This window comes from Equus quagga, chromosome 2 (assembly GCF_021613505.1).
Source record: "Equus quagga isolate Etosha38 chromosome 2, UCLA_HA_Equagga_1.0, whole genome shotgun sequence".
Classification (NCBI taxonomy): domain Eukaryota; kingdom Metazoa; phylum Chordata; class Mammalia; order Perissodactyla; family Equidae; genus Equus; species Equus quagga.
This window is the reverse complement of record NC_060268.1, coordinates 96,613,099-96,632,577: the sequence shown is the minus strand read 5'-3', so window position 1 is coordinate 96,632,577 and position 19,479 is coordinate 96,613,099. Positions and strand designations below refer to the sequence as shown.

The 19,479-nt window shown below is 45.3% G+C and overlaps 1 protein-coding gene across 4 annotated transcripts in view; it reads left to right on the top strand.

Annotated features, from left to right (window-relative positions):
* The first annotated feature begins 5,299 nt into the window (after positions 1-5,299).
* The window catches only part of EFL1 (elongation factor like GTPase 1), a 113,011-nt gene continuing 98,831 nt past the window's right edge, over positions 5,300-19,479 (top strand). For 2 of the 4 annotated variants that reach the window (XM_046652442.1, XM_046652439.1), the window contains exons 1-4: positions 5,300-5,423; positions 5,855-5,992; positions 9,077-9,144; positions 14,207-14,291. In XM_046652442.1, coding sequence (XP_046508398.1) covers positions 5,902-5,992; positions 9,077-9,144; positions 14,207-14,291 — 244 coding nt within the window. In that variant the 5' untranslated portion in view covers positions 5,300-5,423; positions 5,855-5,901. The other 2 variants (XM_046652440.1, XM_046652441.1) reach the window with 2 other exon arrangements.

The following is a 19,479-nucleotide window of genomic DNA, read 5'->3' as shown; positions in this document are numbered from 1 at the left end:
TTTTCCGGAAGGCTTATCTTGAAACTTTTCTTCCATTCTTCCAACAATTCTGTGAGCTATATATACTACTCCATGCCTAAACTCCTTCATGTCCACAACTAAGAAGCGTGACCAGGACATCAGATAAGCTAAGAGCATGCAACTGTTAAACAGAAGGAGGTTGATCCTTATGCACGGCGGCTGGAAGACGGAGAGACGATAAAGTGAGCACATGGGCTGTAGAATAGCGTGTGCAATACGCGCTCTCTCTTTGTAAAGATTGTGGATGTAAAACAAGTCTTAAAGAACAATTGTTATCTGTGGGGAAGAGGATTATGAGGAATTTTTACTATAGATTTTTATAGTGGAATTTTTATACCATGCCTCATGTATATTTACTTCATAATCAGAAAAAAAGAAGATAAAGCTCTTAACAAAACAAACAGAAAAAAGTAAAATCCCGCAATTCTGAAACATAAGGTCAGTTTCTCAGGTCTGGCATCCTTTAGGGACCCCAAGAAGATGAACATGCTCTGTAAAGGAATCGGAACCAGCTAAGAAATCTAGACTCACTGAGCCCCCAGGAAGAAGGTCAGAGAAATCAGCGCTGTGCTTGGGGGCTGGCCAGCGCGAAGAACTGCAGTGCCGGCAAGAGCGAAGAGGTGGTGTCACGGGCTGCCGAGAAAATCCAGTGAAGGGAGCTGAGACTCAGGAAGATCCGCTGAGAACGGAGGCTCCGGAAAGCGCTGAGGTGGTTTAGGGCCCCATGGTCTCCCGGAAACACAGGGAGCGGTACACAGGTCAGGCAAGCAGGTTCTGAACAGTGCACTGAGCTACAAGAATCAACTCAAAGCTTTGGGATCTCTCCGTGTTTGTGTTTTATTTTCCGTCCAAGAAACACATTCACATTGTAACAGATCAAGTCGTGCTGAAGAGCTGGTACAGAAAAGCAAAGCCTCCTGGGCAGTTTCCAACCCCCGGAGGCAACTTCTTCCCAGCTCTGCTTCCTAGTTTTTCCCGAGGCTGCATCTGTAACACTTGTTTATGAGCTCTGAACATCTTGATTTATCAGCTTGAATTACTAACTTTCAAATCCTAACATACTAGACAAAGATTTAATTTATACCACTCCACTCACTTCCTACTGAGATATGGTCATTCATTCCTTTATTCATCCCTGCAGCAAGTATTTAAGGACCAACAACTATGGAATGGTATTGGGGACACAGTAACAAGAAAGAAAGGGCAAAAAATTCCTTCCCCTCCTTGAGCTAACATCCTACTAGGGGAGGAAGGGAGAGCCAATGAACAAACAAATCAGAAAAATACACAGCACATCACATAATGGTTAAGTGCAGTGGAGTAAAATGAAGCAGGTAAGTGGCACAGAGTGTGGGGTGGGGCAGGAGGGTTGCAATTTTAGATAGCATGACATTTGAGCAAAGATCTGACTGAGAGGATCTTTCATTATATTTGAGCAAAGGTCTGAATGAAAGGGATTTTCATTACATATACCTTGATTACATTTGTATCTTTAAATAATACACTTAAACCTCTTTTTTGATTCCATCAACTTCAGACTGCATTTCTGGACATCCCGCTTTGCAAGATGAGGATATCAGCTCTGAAATACTTTTCTCTGATTTTCTCACTTTGTAAAATGATGGAGCAAAGTATTAGCTCCTAATTATTTTTCTCCAATTTCCCCCTCCCTTTCACACCTGACTTTCTGCCAGCTATACCTTTTTATTATATATTACAAGTTTAGATTTTATCCTTCAAAACCAAGTTGCCATGCTTTGAACCCAGGTTCTTCTGAAAAGTTGTGACCCTAGTGTTCTGTTTACTTTACCATGACTACAACATATTGTCTACTGCTAGGCGCTCAATGAGTGCAGGGAGCACCTTTTCTGTTCCATGGGGTCAACACCATGGCCCGAAGAGCGCTCAAAGCAAAAGGTTCCCAGCGTCAAGATTAAGGAAACTACATTTCCTTCATGTTATCACTTATCAATACTTAAAAATCATTCTAAATTTTACTTCATTTCTGAACCATAACTTTATTGTGTAACCTTTAATTTTCCTCAAGTTTCTAGTGCCTTTAATTCCTCATGCGCTGAAGACGTTCACCCTATCGCACCATCTATTTTAGTGAGTCCGCTTTCTTCACGGCAGGTTTCCACAACTGGAGTCCTAACTTTCCCTAGACAAGCAATTTATTTACTTTTTTTTTTTTTGAGGAAGATTAGCCCTGAGCTAACTCCTACTAATCTCCTCTTTTTTCTGAGGATGATTGGCCCTGAGCTAACGTGCCCATCTTCCGCTACTTTATGTGTAGGACCCCTACCACAGCATGGCTGGCCGAGCGGTGCCATGTCCGCACCCGGGATCAGGACTGGCGAACCCCAGGTCACCAAAGCGAAATGTGTGCACTTAACCGCTGCGCCACCGGGCGGGCCAGACAAGCAATTTAATGTTGTAAAGAAGCATTGTTCCTCCCTGCCCTCAGGGGTGAGTGTCAGCCGCCTGTGCTTCACATGGTGGGGGCAGACTGCAGGACATGGGAGGCCAACCAGTGCAGGTGTTTTGGATTTAGACCTCAAATTCTTCCTTCTGTACACACCCTACCCTTCCATCCTCCACTGAACCTGTGCACTTAGAACCGAGTCTCTCTCAAGGCGTTTGGCAGACAGACTCCCAGATGTGCTTCGGAATATTTCCTTCAATATATCTATTTTGGTTTTATCTGTCAGTGTCCCTTCATCCTTTCATATTCCAAAAATCTGTTGAAATTTCATTTCCTAGTTAGTCCTCTGCCCATTCTACTTAATAACATAGGTTTATTTCTATCTCAGTTTCTATAACTTTATTTCAGTAGATCCTAGGAAAGGAAGAAGAAATATGCTCTTTTTATCTGCCATGAGGAACTTGAGGCACAGACAAGTCAACTGATTTCCTAGCCTTCGAAACATCTCCCTCTGTCTCCTCCCTCCTCTAAATCTCACCCAACCATTCAGACCAGGTTTGCAAAGAAAGTTGGTTGTTACCAACTCTCAGTTTTCCTAGCATCCCGCAACTCTGTTTCCCAATATAATGTAGCTCTATCACTTAATTCACACGCACAATTGTATATACACACTGCAGAGAAAATGTCATGACATGGGTAGTTGCAGTAGCTGGTGTGCCCCTTTAAAACCACGTGTCCTTGAGGCTCCTTGTCTTGGCTTTGCACCAGCACTCATGATGCTCAGTCCTGGGCTTCGCCAACCCGGCTGCTTTCTCGTGGGAGACTTAGCACAGAGACCTTCACAGTCTGAGGGAACATGGAGGCCCTGGGGGGGGGCAGCGCTCTGGTCCTTGGAATGCAGGTCATACAGGGACAGTCCCCCTTGGCAAACACGCAGCCTTTGTCTCTCTGCCTACTTAAGCACGATTCTCTCAGGGGACGGCAGCAGATGCACATTGCCTGTCCAGCGGGCTGCCACTGGACCTTCCCAGTAAACCTCTATGCCTCATTTGCTGTCTCCAGGGCTTTTCTTCAGTCTCTTAACAACCTATCCCACACTGCTCACCCAGCTGGGCGTGTGGCAGAACAGTTGCTTTGACTGATATAGTGAAACAGATATTTAAAAAAAGTTATGTAGTAAGAAAAAAAAAAAAAGATTCAAACAGCAGGACGAAAAAGTAGCGGAAGCAAGTCAAACTTTCCCTGAAGAGGTGTCTTGACAAACTGGATCCTCCTACAGAGAGCAATATATGGAAACAGTAGTGAGTTTGTTCTCCTTGTTCTTTCCGCTCCTTCATTTCAAGAGGCAATCAGGGCCTTTGTGTTGCCTTGTTGCAGGGCTTTTGGCAGGGCAAAGAGAAAATGCCTGAAGTCAACACGTTTTCATCTTTTTAAAAACCAATTCATGGAAGACACAAAATCAGGTGTCCCTCTGGAGATGAAAGATAGTTGTCTTTTAGGGTCCCAAGAGGAAAGGGAAGTCTTGGACTGAAAAAGAGGGAAAGACTGCCCCAGAGGGAGGAAGGAGGTAAAAGATGAGAAAGGATTCTTAGACGACTAGGGATCTTTGCCCCACTCTCTATCAGTGTCCCAGGTGGTGGCCAGATTCCAAGAGGTGGCTGAACGGAACCCTACAATAGTAGCTTTCAGCTTTGCTAAAGATTCTCGATCTCTAACATTATCCTGAAGGGGGGCGGGGGGGGGGGGGGGGGTGGCACCACTCCTGAAGCGATTATGCGAGCTTCAGCGAGACGTGGTGGGAAACATCAGCACCTTTTACAGTCTAGAGGGGACGCCTGTGCTGGCAGAGCCTCAGCTCCCTGGATCACCACGTGCTGGAAGAAACGGGAGCCTCCGACATAATGAAGACTGAACTTCCTCACAGCTGGATGGGAAAGGAACTTAGACTGGACATAAACTAATTTAAAGATTAGAAAAAAATTAACTTTCTTGCACATCAGAATTTTGGGATTCATACCTAAATATTAATTTATCTTCTAATCGACATCTAATTACTACTTGTAAACAACGTTTATCACGCAGCTGGGGGAAACTGCTTTCCGTCCACACGCGTCTTTCCTCCGGAGAGGACGCAACAAGGGAGGACGGGCGCCCCCGTCCCGGCCGGCGGCGAAGCTGGGGAGGGGGCGGCGAAGCTGGGGAGGGGGCGGCGAAGCTGGGGAGGGGGCGGCGGGCGGCTGTCGGGCAGGACGCGCAGCCCAGCTCCAGGAGGCAGGGCGCAGACGCCACCTTCTCAGCGGCCAGATCCGAGCATGCGACCGGAGCAGGGACAGGCTCGGCCGGAGGCGGCGCTGGAGGAGGGCGCGGCACGCAGGGGAAAGCGCGGCCTCGCCCCTTTCCTTCCCTCCTTCCCGCCGCATTCAACCTGCGCAGTGCGCTCCCCGGGCGGGTCAGCCTCAGCTGGCTGCGCACACCACCCGCCCGGCCGGCGGAGTCCAGTCCGCACCGACCAGGGCGTCTACACTGCGCACACCACCTGCCCGGCCGGGTCCGTACCGGTCAGGGCGTCTACACTGCGCACACCAGCCGCCCGGCCGGCGGAGTCCGGTCCGCACCGGCGAGGGCGTCTACACGCGGACACGGTGACGCCGCGGCCGGCGGGCGCAGCCAGCGCTCGTGACCCGATGAGCGGGGCCGCCGCCGCGCCCGCGCCCTCCGTCTCCGGGGGCCCCTCCCGGCCCTCTTCTTGGCCGCTTCCTACGGCGGCACCTCTGCTCCCGGTTCCTGCGCGCCCGCCGTCGTCAAGGCGACCGCGGCTTCCGGGCGTCAGGCGTGGCGCCGCTTCCGGCGGCGATAGGGACGCGCGCAGGTCAACGGTCGTGCGCCGGCCGGCCCCGCCCCGGCGCGGCGTTGGGGACGCGCAGAGCTTGGCGGCGTGGAGGCGCGTGGTGTGGCGGCGCGGCGGCGGGAGCTAGTGGTGCGCGTGGTGCCTGCGTTCTCCGCGGGCGGCGGGGCGGGACTGGCGGAGCCCGGCCGGAGGCCGCTCTGTTGGGCCGGGCCTCAGGGGCGCGGCTGCGGGCCGCGCGGAGGGCGGGGGTGTGGGGTGGGTCCCCGTCGCCCCGGGACGACGGGAGGAATACCCTCGTGCGCCTGCTCGACGGGAAGCACGGGACCCGGAACTGGGTTCGGCTGCCGAGAGCTCCGAGGCGGCCGTCACTTCCGGTGGAGGGAGTGGGCATGCGCGGACCGGGCCTGGGCAGGACCGGGCTCAGCATCCTCCCTCATCCAGCCCAGGGACCTCCCTACGCGCCCCGTCCTCCCGCGGCCGCGCGGGATGGGCGTGTCTCGAGCCGGGCGGGGCCGGGCGGGGAGGGCAGGGCAGTCTTCACGACCCCACCTCTGGCTCAGGTGCCTTCGTCAGGAGCTTGATCTTCGGTCACGGGAGGTAAGCGACCATGGTGCTCGGTAGTTTGGACAAGATGGTTCAGCTCCAGAAAAACACCGCCAACATCAGGAATATCTGTATTTTGGCTCACGTGGACCATGGTAAGAATCCCTTTTAAAGGCCGTCTTTCCGGGGACTGAGGGGCGTGTCTCCACCCGTGTCAGAGGAGCGACGCCGCGGGCGGTCGACAGTGATGGTCGCCGAGGAGCGAGTCTTATTTCCTTTACAAGTTTGATGTCAGAAGCTCGCGGGAAGGCGTGTGAAATGAACAGCTGCCTAGTGGTTAGCGTTCTTCTGTGTCGTGTACTGCACTGTTTTTAACGCGACCTTGAGTTTTTGTTAAAAATCTGAAGAGTTTTTGAAATGGCTGTGTCATAGGAAAAGCCTGTAGTCTTGACATAATGTTCTCAGAACTTATGTTTTGTGGTTCTGTTGAACTCAGCAGGGACGTAGTGAATATCTGCTCGGTTAAGGTATTCTGCTGGGTGTGTCGGAAGGTACAGACTTCTGAATAGGGCGTCAGCCCAGCTGTAGAGGAGACGGGGGCTGAGGCGGGGCAAAATGAGGCAAAAAGTAGATTGCCGGGGTCGGGAGAACCCGAGGCTCGGGAAGCTCGGTGTGGGTCAAGGAAAGGCGTCCCAGCATAGTTCGTCTTACCGATGACCCTGGAAGGGGAACCAGGAGGGCAGTGGAGACCACATTCCAGGCGGGAATCGTGTCAGCAAGGGAGGAGGGAATGTGTGAGACCGCAGCGCGGGACAGGGAGGGCAGGGTCGAGGTGGGGCAGGTGTGGCTGTTACACCCAGACGTTGCTTCCTGCTCAGCCGGCTCTTGGCTTCAGGCTGCTCAGTTCGGGCAGCCACAGCAGGGTGCCAGGAGTGGGTGTGTGAGAGGAAGCCTGGTCCCCGTGCTGAAGGTGAGGGAGTCGCAGTTGAGGATGAAGAGTTGGGCGGGCGCGTCCCACAGAGCCTTCATCCTGGTGAGCTCTGGGATGGGGCTCAGTGTCCCGCTCTGCAGCCAGACCACCTGAGTGCGGAGCTCTGTCTCAGGTTCCTTTGCTCCTTGGCTCCAGTATCCGGCATCTGCTAACTGGGACAGAAACCGTCGCTGCCCTATAGGCCTGTGAGGGTTAAACGTGATGGTAGAGGAAGTCCATGGCAGGTACACGCTTCGTTATGAAGACAATCATTAACATTAATCGTTAGGTACTAGGCAGCCACTGGGAGAACAGAATAAGTGCGGGTGTTGTAATCAAATCAGACGTTACAAAGGGCAGTCTGGTGGAAGTTTAGGATGAACTGAAAGGCAGAAAGGAGGTTAGGTGGCTGTTGCCTTTGATAAAATAGCTGAAGTGAAGAAGTATGGGAACTGAGAGGAGGAGTTAATGGGTTGCTTTATAGGTGAAGCTGACTGAGAATGTGTGTCATACAAATCCAGTGACCGACCCTGCCCCATGAGTTTTTCTAATTATGCTGCTCACATTTTGAGGACATGAGGTTCGACAACAGTATTTTTTTGCTTTGTGAATTAAATCGTGTGGCAAGTCAGTGGCATGTGTGTGTATAACAAATTACTTTTAAATTTACTTTTTAAAGTTATGTTAAAATAGTACTGTCCTGGAAAACCTGTCGTTTGTTTATTCATTCAACAAATGTTCATTGAGTGTTTCTTACATGCCAAGCATTGTTCTGGTCCTGGAGGTACAGCCATGAATAAAGCGGAGTCCCTGCTTTTGTGGCGCTTGCTTTCCAGGGGATCTGTGCTTGCCGTGCTTGGAGTGAGTTCTCCCTGGGGTGGCAGGAAGGCGATGCTGTGGGCTTGTGTGCTGACAAGACATTTGCGTGGCGCACAGGTGACACAGTGTTAAAGGTCCTCAGTGCTCCTGCTGATTGGTCTCTGGTTTGAAGTATTTCACACAGATTCCATAGCTTTGCTAAAATTCCTAGGCTGCAGTAGACTTCTTTGTTCTGAGGAAAAAACTCTCCTTTTGTTACTCCAACTCTCAGCTGCAGTAATTGTATATACCCCCAGCGTTCTCTGAACAAAGTTACCTGTCTGTACCACTTGAAATTGTGTCGGCTTAACAAAGGTGACTATAAATGTGTACTTGAGTATACAAAGAATTTCTTTTATGGTAGAGCAGACTCCTAGGTCTCTGTGTGGATACCAGGTAGCATCAGTAGCTGCAGTGTAGCCGATGCCCTCCACAGGCGTACAGACAGTGGGAGATAGGGTAAATTTCCTGAATTTCTTTGCTAAGTAAGTATTTTTCTTGAGACAGTTTAACTGGCAAATGCCAGCTAATGCCATACGAGGAAACATGGCAGAAGATTATGTTCTGTTTCTTGGTGCTGTTTTACCCAGTATACTATTCAGACACAGAAATGATTGCTGTACTGTCTTTTTGTCCTTCTGAGCTATTATGGGTTTAAGTTTATAGGTGTGGTCACCACTATGGATATCGGATGATTGATGTAATAGTTACCATAAACTTGATCAAATTCTCGCAGGACTGATGTGAGTAACTTTGTAAAAGTCGTTTGTCAAGTGTTCTGTATTTTGATTGGCACAGTGGTTTGTCTCGTCATGTAAGAGTCTGTGCATTTTACTCGGTGTAAATTATGCCTCAATTTTTAGAAAAGTTTTGTGCTTAAAAAAAAAAAGTTGCTTGTCAACTTTTGAGATGAGGTTGACGCGATCCACAAGGGTTGGAGACGCGTATTACAGCACTGTGGGGCGCTGGGATGTGTCCTTCCAGATGCTGTTCTGTTTAAAAGTCTGATTAACTCTTTAAAACGCTTGTTATGTCTTGCTTCACTTAGTATAGATAAATAGGAATTCTTTGCTAAACCAATTCTCAGATGTTAGATCTGTAGATACAATCCATCTCCCCCTTAAAGAAAAAGGGGGGGGGGCAGCCTGGTGACACAGTGGTTAAGTTCACACCTTCTGCTTCAGGGGCCCCGGGTTCACCGGTTCAGATCCCGAGTGTGGACCTACGCACTGCTCAACAAGCCATGCTGTGGTAGGCGTCTCACATATAAAGTAGAGGAAGATGGGCATGCATATTAGCTCAGGGTCATCTTCCTCAGCAAAAAGAGGAGGATTGACAGTGGATGTTAGCTCGAGGCTAATCTTCCCAAAAAAAAAAAAAAAAGATTTGAATTATATTGTTATTTTAACAGGAAAAACGACTCTGGCTGACTGTCTCATATCTAGCAATGGGATCATCTCCAGCCGCCTGGCAGGCAAGGTATGTTGCTGTATTAGATGAATACTTGCTGCATTTGAGTAAGCTTTAGCTGTCTACAATGTGATAAACCATTTGCTGTGTTCTTAGAGATCCAAGAAAGTATATAGCATAGTTCATGCATCTAAGAAGCTGTCAGTCTTTTTAGCAAGATAAAACAGGTGTTGAGAGGGGCCGGCCCAGTGGTACAGTGGTTAAGTTCACATGCTCCACTTCAGTGGCCCAGAGTTTGCTGGTATGGATCCTGGGCGTGGACCTACACACTGCTCATCAAGCCAAGCTGTGGCAGCGTCCCTCATAGAAGAACTAGAAGGACTTACAACTGTGATATGCAACTATGTCCTGGAGCTTTGGGGAGGAAAAGAAAAAGAGAAAGATTGGCAATAGATGTTAGCTCAGGGTCAATTTTTCTCAGCAAAAAAAAAGTTGAGAAAAATTATTTACATATTGCTCTATTTTTATAAGTGTAAAAATGAATTTTTGCAACCAGGCAAATGATAGCCTGGCATGATTATGGAAGATTTCACTGAGGAAGAGATTCTTCACAGCTGGATGAGTTGGGTGGTTGGAGGAGAAAGCAGAGAAACCATCAGATGGGGGAAATAACATGGGTAAAGTGGATGAAGGCTAATTTGTATTGTTGTGCTTGATTTGAGTGGAACATTTGCCTAGAGACTACTGAGAGAGCACGTGTGTTGTAGGGAGAGTGTGTCAGCTTATGGAAACCTTGAAGGCTAACCCAAGAACCCAAGGAAGGCTTCTGAAGCCTGAGACTTACGAAATGAAATTAAAGAGATCTTTGTTTCTATCTGTGACTTGAAAGAACTTGGAATAACTTATTTGCAGTAGAAAAATAGAGATATTTCTCTCCTTAATGAATTTAGGATATAATGAGCAGGATTTATCAGATAACTGGGAATAGAGAGAAGAAGAGATGGAGCGGCAAAATTGGATCATGGAGACCTAGGAGACTGTGGGAAGAGTTGGACATTTGAGGCGGGTTAGATGGGGAACTGGCACAAGATGGTGTCTAGAGGAGGCCAAAAAAAACCGGGGTTGAGTGAAATAAAGTGCTTACATTTTTCCTACTTGAGAAATTAGAGTACAATAACTAAAGTAAGTAGTGAAAGTAAATAAAGCACAAATTAATGCAGTGGAAAACAAACGTTTTATAGAAAAGATCAGTGAAGCCACAATTTGTTCTTGGAAAAGACTAATACAGCTGACAAATATGATACAATAATGATGGACATGTTATTCTATGTTTAAAGAGTGAACCCTACTGTAAACTATGAACTTTAATTAATAATAGTGTATTGATACTGGGTCATTAGTTGTAATGTGTACTGCACTACACATTCATGCAAGGCGTGAATAATAGAGGAAACTGTAGTGGGGGAGGGGTATTTGGGAACCTGTATAAGCTCCAATCAATTTTTCTGTAAGCTTAAAATTGCTCTAAAAAGATAAAGTCTATTAATTTTAAAAAAATTACTGGCACTGTAGACAATTTATGATTATCGTGATACAACTCATAAATATCTAGCAAAATTGATGAAGTGAAAAAGAAAAGAGGAAGGAATACATGATACTAGGAAAGAAAAATCCTGCAGCATAAAAAGGTAATAATGGGACATAATGAACAACTTCATGACAGTAAGCTTAAAAGTGGAGAAATGGAAATATGTCTGGAGCACTGTAACTTAGCAAAACGGAGTCAAGAGGAAATGAAAACATGAATAAATCTATCGTTGTTTAAGAAATTGGATTGTTGGCAAAAATTTTTCCGCAAAGAAGTCCAGATGGCTTAACTCTATAGTTTTACCAAACCTTTATGAACCATTCCAAAGTACAGCAGAGGAAAAAACAGGGACTACTCTCCGAATCATAGGAAGAGGGCATAAGCTTGATCCCAGCAGTCTGTTAAGGATGATACAAGACAGGAACGTTATGCCATAACCTTATGGTTTTAGGTATAACAGAATCTGGAATTGTGTAAAAAGTTCTTCATAAGTAAATAGGGTTTATCCTGAAGAATTCAAGATTGGTTTGCTGTCATTTCACCATATTAACAGATTAGAGGAAGAAAATCATAATCATTTCAGTAGATTCAGAAGACATTCAATAAAATTCAATATTCTATATGATAAGACCTCTTAGCAAAGTAGGTTTAGAAGAGAGTTTCCATAATCTGATACAGAGTCTACAGGAAGCCTACAGTGAAGATTGAGCTTAACAATGAAGTGTTGAAACTTTCTATTTGTATTCCAGAATAAGGCAAGGTGGCTTTTGCTCCCTTCTGGTCATTGTGTTACAGCTTCTGTTTTACATTCCAATGGAGGTTCTAGCTGCAACAAAAAGGCAAGACAGAAAAAGTATGAGTTTTGGAAAGGAAGAAACAGCTACACTATTAATAGATGACAAGACTGTGGGAAACTCAAAGAGTATACAGATAAATTGCTAGGATGTTAATAAGAATTTAACAGGTTTTAGGATACAAAAGTCATTGAAAATAGAGTTTATACATGAGCAATAAATAGAAAATATAATTTAAAAATGTCTATCACTTAAATAGCATTAAAAGTGTACCTGTGAGATATTGGAGAAAACTTAAATAAATGAAGAGATATACCATGCTTGTGGATTGGCAGACTCAGTATTGTTAAAATCACAGATTTTTTCATGTTGATCTATAGATTTGGCAGTTCCAGTAAAAATTCCAATCTTTTCTTTTTTTATTTGAACTTGATATGCTGATTCTAAAATCCATACACAAGAGCAGAGGGCCAGTAATAGCCGAGGCGTGTCTGAAGAAGAGTAGGGTGTGCAGTGTGTCTTACCAGGTGGCAAGCCTTATTATGACTCTGTTGTAACTTGTGTTTTGCAGTCAGCTGAGGGGTAAAATTGACTGATGGCCCAGGATACCAGGCCTGGAAACAGCCTAATTTATCACAGACCTGGCATTTCAGGTCTGTAGGGAAAAGCTGAACCTCTCTGTACGTTGTCCGTGGACAGTTGGTTATCTATGTGGGAAAAAAATTGGACCTCTATTTAATAGCACACACAAAGATCAACTGCACATAGTTAAAATACTTATATGTGAAAGGCAAAACTGTAAAACTTTTCGAAAATAATATAGGACAATACTTTTATGTCTTTAAGGGAAGATTTCTTATACATGACAAAAAAGTGCACACCGTTATGTGAATGTTTGATTGGCTCAACTACGTTAAAACTAAGAACATCTGTTTATCAGAAGATGCCATAACAAAAATGAAGAGACAAGCGTGGTAACTGGGGGAAAATATTAATAACACACATATATTGACTAAGGTCTACTGTTTGAATACTAGAAATAACTCCTGTCCAAAGCAAAACAAACCTGTGATGCAGCCATTAAAAAGATGGAGAAAATCATGAACAAGAAACTCACAGAACAGGAATGCCAAATGGTAATACAATAAACTCATAAAAAGGTACTCAGTCCCATTAATAATTGGAGAAATGTAAATTAAAACCTCAAAATGCTCTTTATCATCCATCTGATTTAAAGCATGAAGTCCGACGGTATCGAGTGTTGCTGAGTTTGGAGGCAACAGAAGTGCTGTGGCACTGCTCAGAGCATGGGGTAGTCCAGCTCTTGTAGAAAACAAGTGGGAGCATCGAGTAAGGTTGAAGATGTGCACATTTAATAACTCAGAAATTCCATTCCTGGCTAGTGTACCAAGGGACACACACCTGACTGGTAATAGCAGCTCAGTCACAGTTACAAAAAACTAGAATCAGTCTACATGTCCATCACTAACAGAACAGATGAATGAGGTGTGGTGGATTTGTGTGGTGGAGTCCTATGGTAATGAGAATCGATGAACTACAACTACATCCATCAGTGTGGATGAATCTCAGGAATATAGATCAAAGACAAAGTGACAGAAAAATACATAAATATATGTGTATTTCCATTTATATAAGGCCCCAAACCTGCAGCTCTAAGTGATGTGTTGTTTAGTGATACTCTCAGTTTTTAAAATTATAAAGAAAACAAGCGAATGAACAAGATAAAATTCAGGATGGTGGTTACCTCTGAGCCGGGGGCAGAGGGGAATTCAAAAGTAACAGAAACCTTTTTTTTTTCCTTTCTTAAGTAGGATGGTGCCTACGCAGATCTTCATTGTCTTGTTATTCTTCATGCCCTATACACGTTTTGTATAAATTCAGTCCTTAAAAACACACACCTAGAGAAGAAGAACAGGGGGCTGAGAGTTTTGGAGGAAGGCCCTCGAGGTCAGAGCGGTGCAGGGGAGCCAGCGGTGGGATCTCAGGGGAAACAGGAAGGAAACTAGGAGAGTCCACGCTCCTGGAGGAATTGCACGTGTGTGGCGTGTGCATGCGCACACGAGGGTCATCAGCACCTCTATGCAATACCACACCAACATCGGGAGAGCAGAAGGGACAGCTGTGTCTGGCCGCAGGTTGTTGGGAGCTTTTAGGAATTTGCTTTTGCCTGAGCTGTGGAAAGGGACCCTTTCTGGAAGTTGAGGAGTTAATGTGGGTGAATGAATGTGGCAATCCTGTGTCGGTGAGTTCTTCTCAAGGCTTCTGAGTGGAACAGATGAGTGAGTGTGAGGTTAAGAGCTTTTTGGGAGTTTGGCAGCAGAGAAATAGGTGGGCAGGGACAGGTCCTTCTGGGAGGGAGGGAGTCAGGCGGTGGGCAGGGCTAGGCTGAGCAGAGCCGGGAATGAGGGGTGTGGGCGCAGACCTCTGCGAGCCTTCTTCAGCCAGGTGCTCATGTGATCGGACCTTCTGCTGTGCCGCTCTTTCCTAAAACCGAGTTTAAACTGTGCTAATTTGGGAAAAGGAGTGAGGACTTCTCCTGCCTCTAGAGACTGTCTGTTTCCATGTCTGCTCAGACTTTGTGGAACAGACTATGAACAGGGAGAGAAGGGCCGTGTTCTTGGTGAACAGAAGGAATTTAAGTGTTTGAAGTAAATGTCCAAATCATTCCCTTTTAATGTTGTATTTTAATTCATTGGGCAGTAAGAATGCATGTGCTGTATTTTTACAGTTAAGGTACATGGACAGCAGAGAAGATGAACAGATCCGAGGGATCACTATGAAATCCAGTGCCATTTCACTCCATTATACAGAAGGTAAATCAGTCTGTGTCTTTAAGAAAATAATTCCGTGTCCTTTCTCTTCCTGAATTAATTGTGTGCCTCGGTTTCTTTGCTTTATGTTCTGCAAATTTCCTTTTGGCCCCTCCAAAAGATCTGTTGTCAGAGTCCAGCTGTCCAGACCTGGATGCAGATGGGGATGGTTGACTGGCCTAAGAGCAGCGCTGGCCGTTCACACCTGGCCCTGTGCACCAGGCGATGGGATGGGTGTCTTCCTGAGGAAAGTCAGAGTCCTAGGGCCTTGCTGGTTCAGCCCTAGTGCTCCCTTTCCTGGCTGGTCCTTGTTCTGTCCCGTGGCCTGCATATTGGGTTTAGAGTCTTACTTAACTGTGGGTTTCCATGATCCTTCAAGCTTGCTGTCCCCAAGTCAGAATGTCATTTTGACAGTAACACTTCTAGGAATTTATCTGACAGAAATCGTCATACAAATGTCATACAGAGTTCTACCTGTGAGATAGATGTTCATTGATATTCACCAAAAAGTCTGTGTTAGTGAAAAAACGCCAACAACCTTAATGTCTGTCCTTGGGAAGTGGTTAAGTAAACCTGTACCACCGTGTTGTGAAATGCTGTGCAGCTGTTCACACAATTGTTTGATCTACATGTAATTATATAGAAAAACATGCTAAGAGACAAAAAGCAAGTTGCAGAGTAAATACTTGTAAGATATGAATGTTTTGGTAATAAAAATACATTATGCATGTAGATAAAGATGTCTGGCAGGACACACACCAAAATCTTAACAGTAGTTATCTCCAGGGGCTGGATTATGCGAAACTTGCACTTTTCAAAATACTTATTTTTTTGTACTGTTTGAAAATTTTACACAAAATGTGTGTTTTTGCAGTTAGAAGAAAATAGTAAAGATATATTTTATTCCCCTATTGGCCTGACCTGTGGTTTGTCCTTCATAGTGTCGTTATCTCTGGTGCTGACACCAAGGGACGCACCCTGTGAGGCATGACGGTTCCCTTTGAGGGGAGTCTTGGAATTATTTTTGTACTAAACCAGTTTGAAGCTCTCAGGTACATGAATTCTCAGTGTTTAATATTTAAAGTAATGCCTTGTTTTTTAAAACTACCTCACATTGTAAAGGATCCGTCCTCCTTCTGTGATCCAGCGAATGGGTCAGTGGTCAGTTTCTTTCTCTTCTCTCCTTATTTTTATAGACTTCAGAAGATCTGTCGCTGTCCTTTCTCTATACTCACATCATTAGTGAGTTTTTATTTGAAGATTCCTCTAGTGTCAGTTTTAGTTGCTCTCTCTGCACTTTGGCTCCAGTTCCCCCACCCCTTTGTTTAACTGTCTTACTAAGGTTTACGTGGCATTCACCTGTTCCAGTTCACTTTCGTCTTTCTGGTATGGGACTGAGAGAGAGGGGCTCTAGGACCTTGGGGACTGAGGGGTCTCCCATCTGTTCTGTTGGACTCTGATCTTGGGCATCTCGATCTCGGTTTGCTTTAGATAGGCTTTCTTGATTGCACAGAACAGAGACTTAAGCCAGCTTGGGTTGGGGTGGCTTATTGAAAGAATATGCGTGAAATGATATTGGAAACAATATTCAGGAAAATCAAAAAGCAGAAGCGCTGTTGGAGTGACATCTCATAGAAATTGAAATCACCTGTCGATTCTGGACCCAAGATTGCCATAGAGACCATCAGTAAAAGTTGGACCTTCCGTCTGGAACTCCACTGCTGTCTTTGGGTTGAGTTCTGTGTTTTTCTCTCTCTTATTACCCTATAAGCCTCTTGCTTATCTCATAGCTTTTGCCTGCTCTTAGTGTCTCCATGCTCATAATCCCACCTTGCCCTGACCCTTCTTCTCAACTCCTGTTTTTTCGCCTTATTTCCATTGCTTACAGCTTCTTTCTCTTGTGATTCTGAGCATACGCTCTTAAGAGCAGGACATGGCCCAGCTCGTCTCCTTATGCCAGACCATGGCAGAGGTTGCACCTATGGGTTGGCCACCCCCGGGTTAGATGGTCACCTCCCAGTCTGATCAGTGGTTGTTGGAGTGGTGTCATAAAGTGTCACAGCTGTTTCTCCGTGAGCATGACTGCACAGAGGGGCTGTGGTTAGGCAGTTATCACACGCGACAATTGGTGCAGAGCCTTGCTTTCCACGTCTGCAAGATGGGGATAGAAGTTGGGGATGTTGACTGAGAGGTATGCTCTCAGAGCACCTGAGAGAGGAGGTATATTCTTATCTGTCTCAGTACTGATGCTCTGGAGGGGGTGTTTCCTGCTGTGAAGGTGGGATAGTCTGAAGGGGAGCCCCCTTCTAGAGGAGGGAAGCCTGCAGGTGGAAGAGACTCTACAGGTGGATTTTGTTCACCATGTCTTCCCCTCCTTTCTGCCTCCTTCCAGATGCTCTCTGACTTGAGAATCTCTGTACTGAATGTTAAGTAAGTCCTTTCTGCTTCTGACTCCTAATTTTTTCAAATCCTTATTTGGATTGAAAGATAAGGTATTTTTCTAGTTTAAGGTAAATAAGCTTAGGAAAACCATGCATTATTATAGAAATGATGTTGAAAACTATCAGTGTGATACCCTATCTTAGTGTTTTCCAGGGGCCTAGTTCTTCCTTGAGAAAATAGAGCCTCTCTCATCTTTACATTTGTGACCACAATTTTGCTACAAATGTTGGGACCATATTGTTAAACCTTGTTATTTTCCTGTTTCTTACCCACCTCTTTTTGTGCTCCTCCCACAAGGATATCATACATTTATCTGATCATTTCAAGAGTTAGGAAATACACCCAAGAATACACATTTTGTAAAAAATCCTAAGGGGATATAATACCTTAGAATCCTTTAGTCTAGAATCTATTCAAATGGTTTGACTCATTTGAAATTCATGGACTATTCTTTGAATGATCTCAAAAGGCATATTGCTGTCATTTCTACTCTGTAGCCATTCTTCATACCACTGAGCAAATAGTGCCATTGCAGAACTTCTGAAATGGACTTTTCATTCTAATTTATCTTTTTAAAAATTTTAAATTTACAAATTTATGTTTACTATAGAAAATTCAGTATGTTATAGTATATACAGTAAAACACAAGAATTAAAATCATTCCTAGTTTCACCACCAATTGTTTTGTTTTCAATTTTTATATTTAATCCAACCATAATTGTGCATGTGTGTGTGCACGTGTACAAGCTGTGAGGTAGATATCTAACTTAATTTCCCCCCAGTAGTTAACTGCTTATTCCAACACCAGTCACAGGTGATTGTGAAGTGCTGTATTCTTAGTTCTTGGTGTGGTGTTGGCGTTGACCTATACGTGAGGGAAGCAGTCTGGGGGAGCTGTTAAGGGCTGCAGAGTGAACTATGCCCACCCTTTGAAACACCCTCTCCACTCCTCCGGGTGGGGGCAAGTGCCATTCAGCTCCAGCTGATTGATGCCTGTGGGAATCGGTTTTTTCAAGAAAAGTTGACGTCGAGATTTTTGGTAAAATCTTCCAGTTTTTAAAATACTGACAACTTATTTAAAAATTGTTAAATACCACGTAGAACAAATCGCAGTGGGCTTTAACCTACAGACTTTTAGTTCGTAACTTCAGGCATAGGCTCGCTGACAACCTGGTTCACTGGGACTCACCCAAGTGGCAACCACATGTAGCTTGTATGCACTCCAAATGTGGAGACCACGGATATGGCAGGACTTTCTGCGGAGATGCAAATGCAAGTTCACCTCTTTGTAAACCCCAACTTAGGGGCTAGTAGCTGTGGGTGGGTGGAAAATTTATGCCCCTGTTGGTTTCAGCTCTTTTGCTTTCTGGTCTTGATCTCCAAAGACGAGGCCATGGGGAAACTGACTCACACCATCCAGATTCACAAGGCCAGTGTGTACCAGGACGTTGTCTTTCTTATTTAGAGGCAGTAGCTTCCCTTTCTGTCCATGTAGGTGAGCATTAATACATGGTCCTGCTGTTGCTTAGTCCTTTGGGACTGAGGCTGGGAGGGAAGAGTTCCATTGTCCCTTGTTTGGCTGAAGATTAGATTTTTTTCTCGGAGGATAATGAATGCTTTACTTTGTGACACATTCAGCTGATGCCAGGTCTAAGAAACCAGGTATGTGATGGTTTGATCCTCAGCTAGTTGCCTCATATGCATGATTTTGTGGATCCTACAGCGACCCTTGGAGATGGATATTATCCTCACTTTACATGTGTGCAAAGTGGAGTTCACAGAGGTTAGGAAACTTTCCCAAGGACAGAGCAGTTAGCAGGTATGGTTCTGGGGACCGAGTCATTACATTTCCAGCCTGTTCACTGGGACTGGGAGTCTCGGAAGTAGGTCAGTCCAGCCCATGGGGGGGTCTTGCTCATTCTCTCTAGCGGCTCTTTTGCGCTTTCTGGTCTCTTCTCATCCCCTCCCCGACAGTCTCAGCAGACATCCTTGCCTTCTGTTTCACAGAAAATGGAAGAATTCTCTCAACTGCTTGCCACCGCACCTCACAACGTAGTGGTGTTAGTATCTTTGCTTGCCCCCATCATTGTGAAAGACCTGTGCTCTGGACTTATCTACTGTTGATTATCTTGTTTCCTGTATCTTCAGCCTCTCCCTTCCCTTTGTCCTGATGCCTTGCCATCAGCTTTTAAGCATGTTCAAGTCTGTCTCATCTTAAGAAATATATATATACACACATATATATCGTTGTGTCTATATGTGTGTGTGTGTGTGTATGTATATATCCTTTTAGCTCCATGTCCCTCTGCACAGTCTTAGTCTAGGTACATTGCTGTTACTCCTTCAGTTGCTCTGATAGTAGAACCTGTGCCTTTTAGTAATGGCATATATTAACAATGTGAAATTGAGTGAAAGATGGTTGATCCTTGATCTCTGACTTTCCCTCCAGGGTGATGTAAGCATAGAGAGATTTCAAGCAGGTTGCAAAGGTTTAGAGCCCTTACGTGTGTCCCAAGAAGTGAACATCTACCTTTGTTATTACAGGGTTTCTTATTCTGCTCTTACTCTTTTATCCTTCCAAGCAAAAATGCCAATGAGTAGAAGAATCAAGACGATGTAGGCGTGTAATTACTAGCTTTACTAGCTACACAGCAGGATGTCAAAGATGGAGAGGTTCTCAGTGATGTCAGAGTTCCAGTGTGGACGTAGTACTAGGTGGCTACATGCACTGGCGTTATGCTGAGAGAAA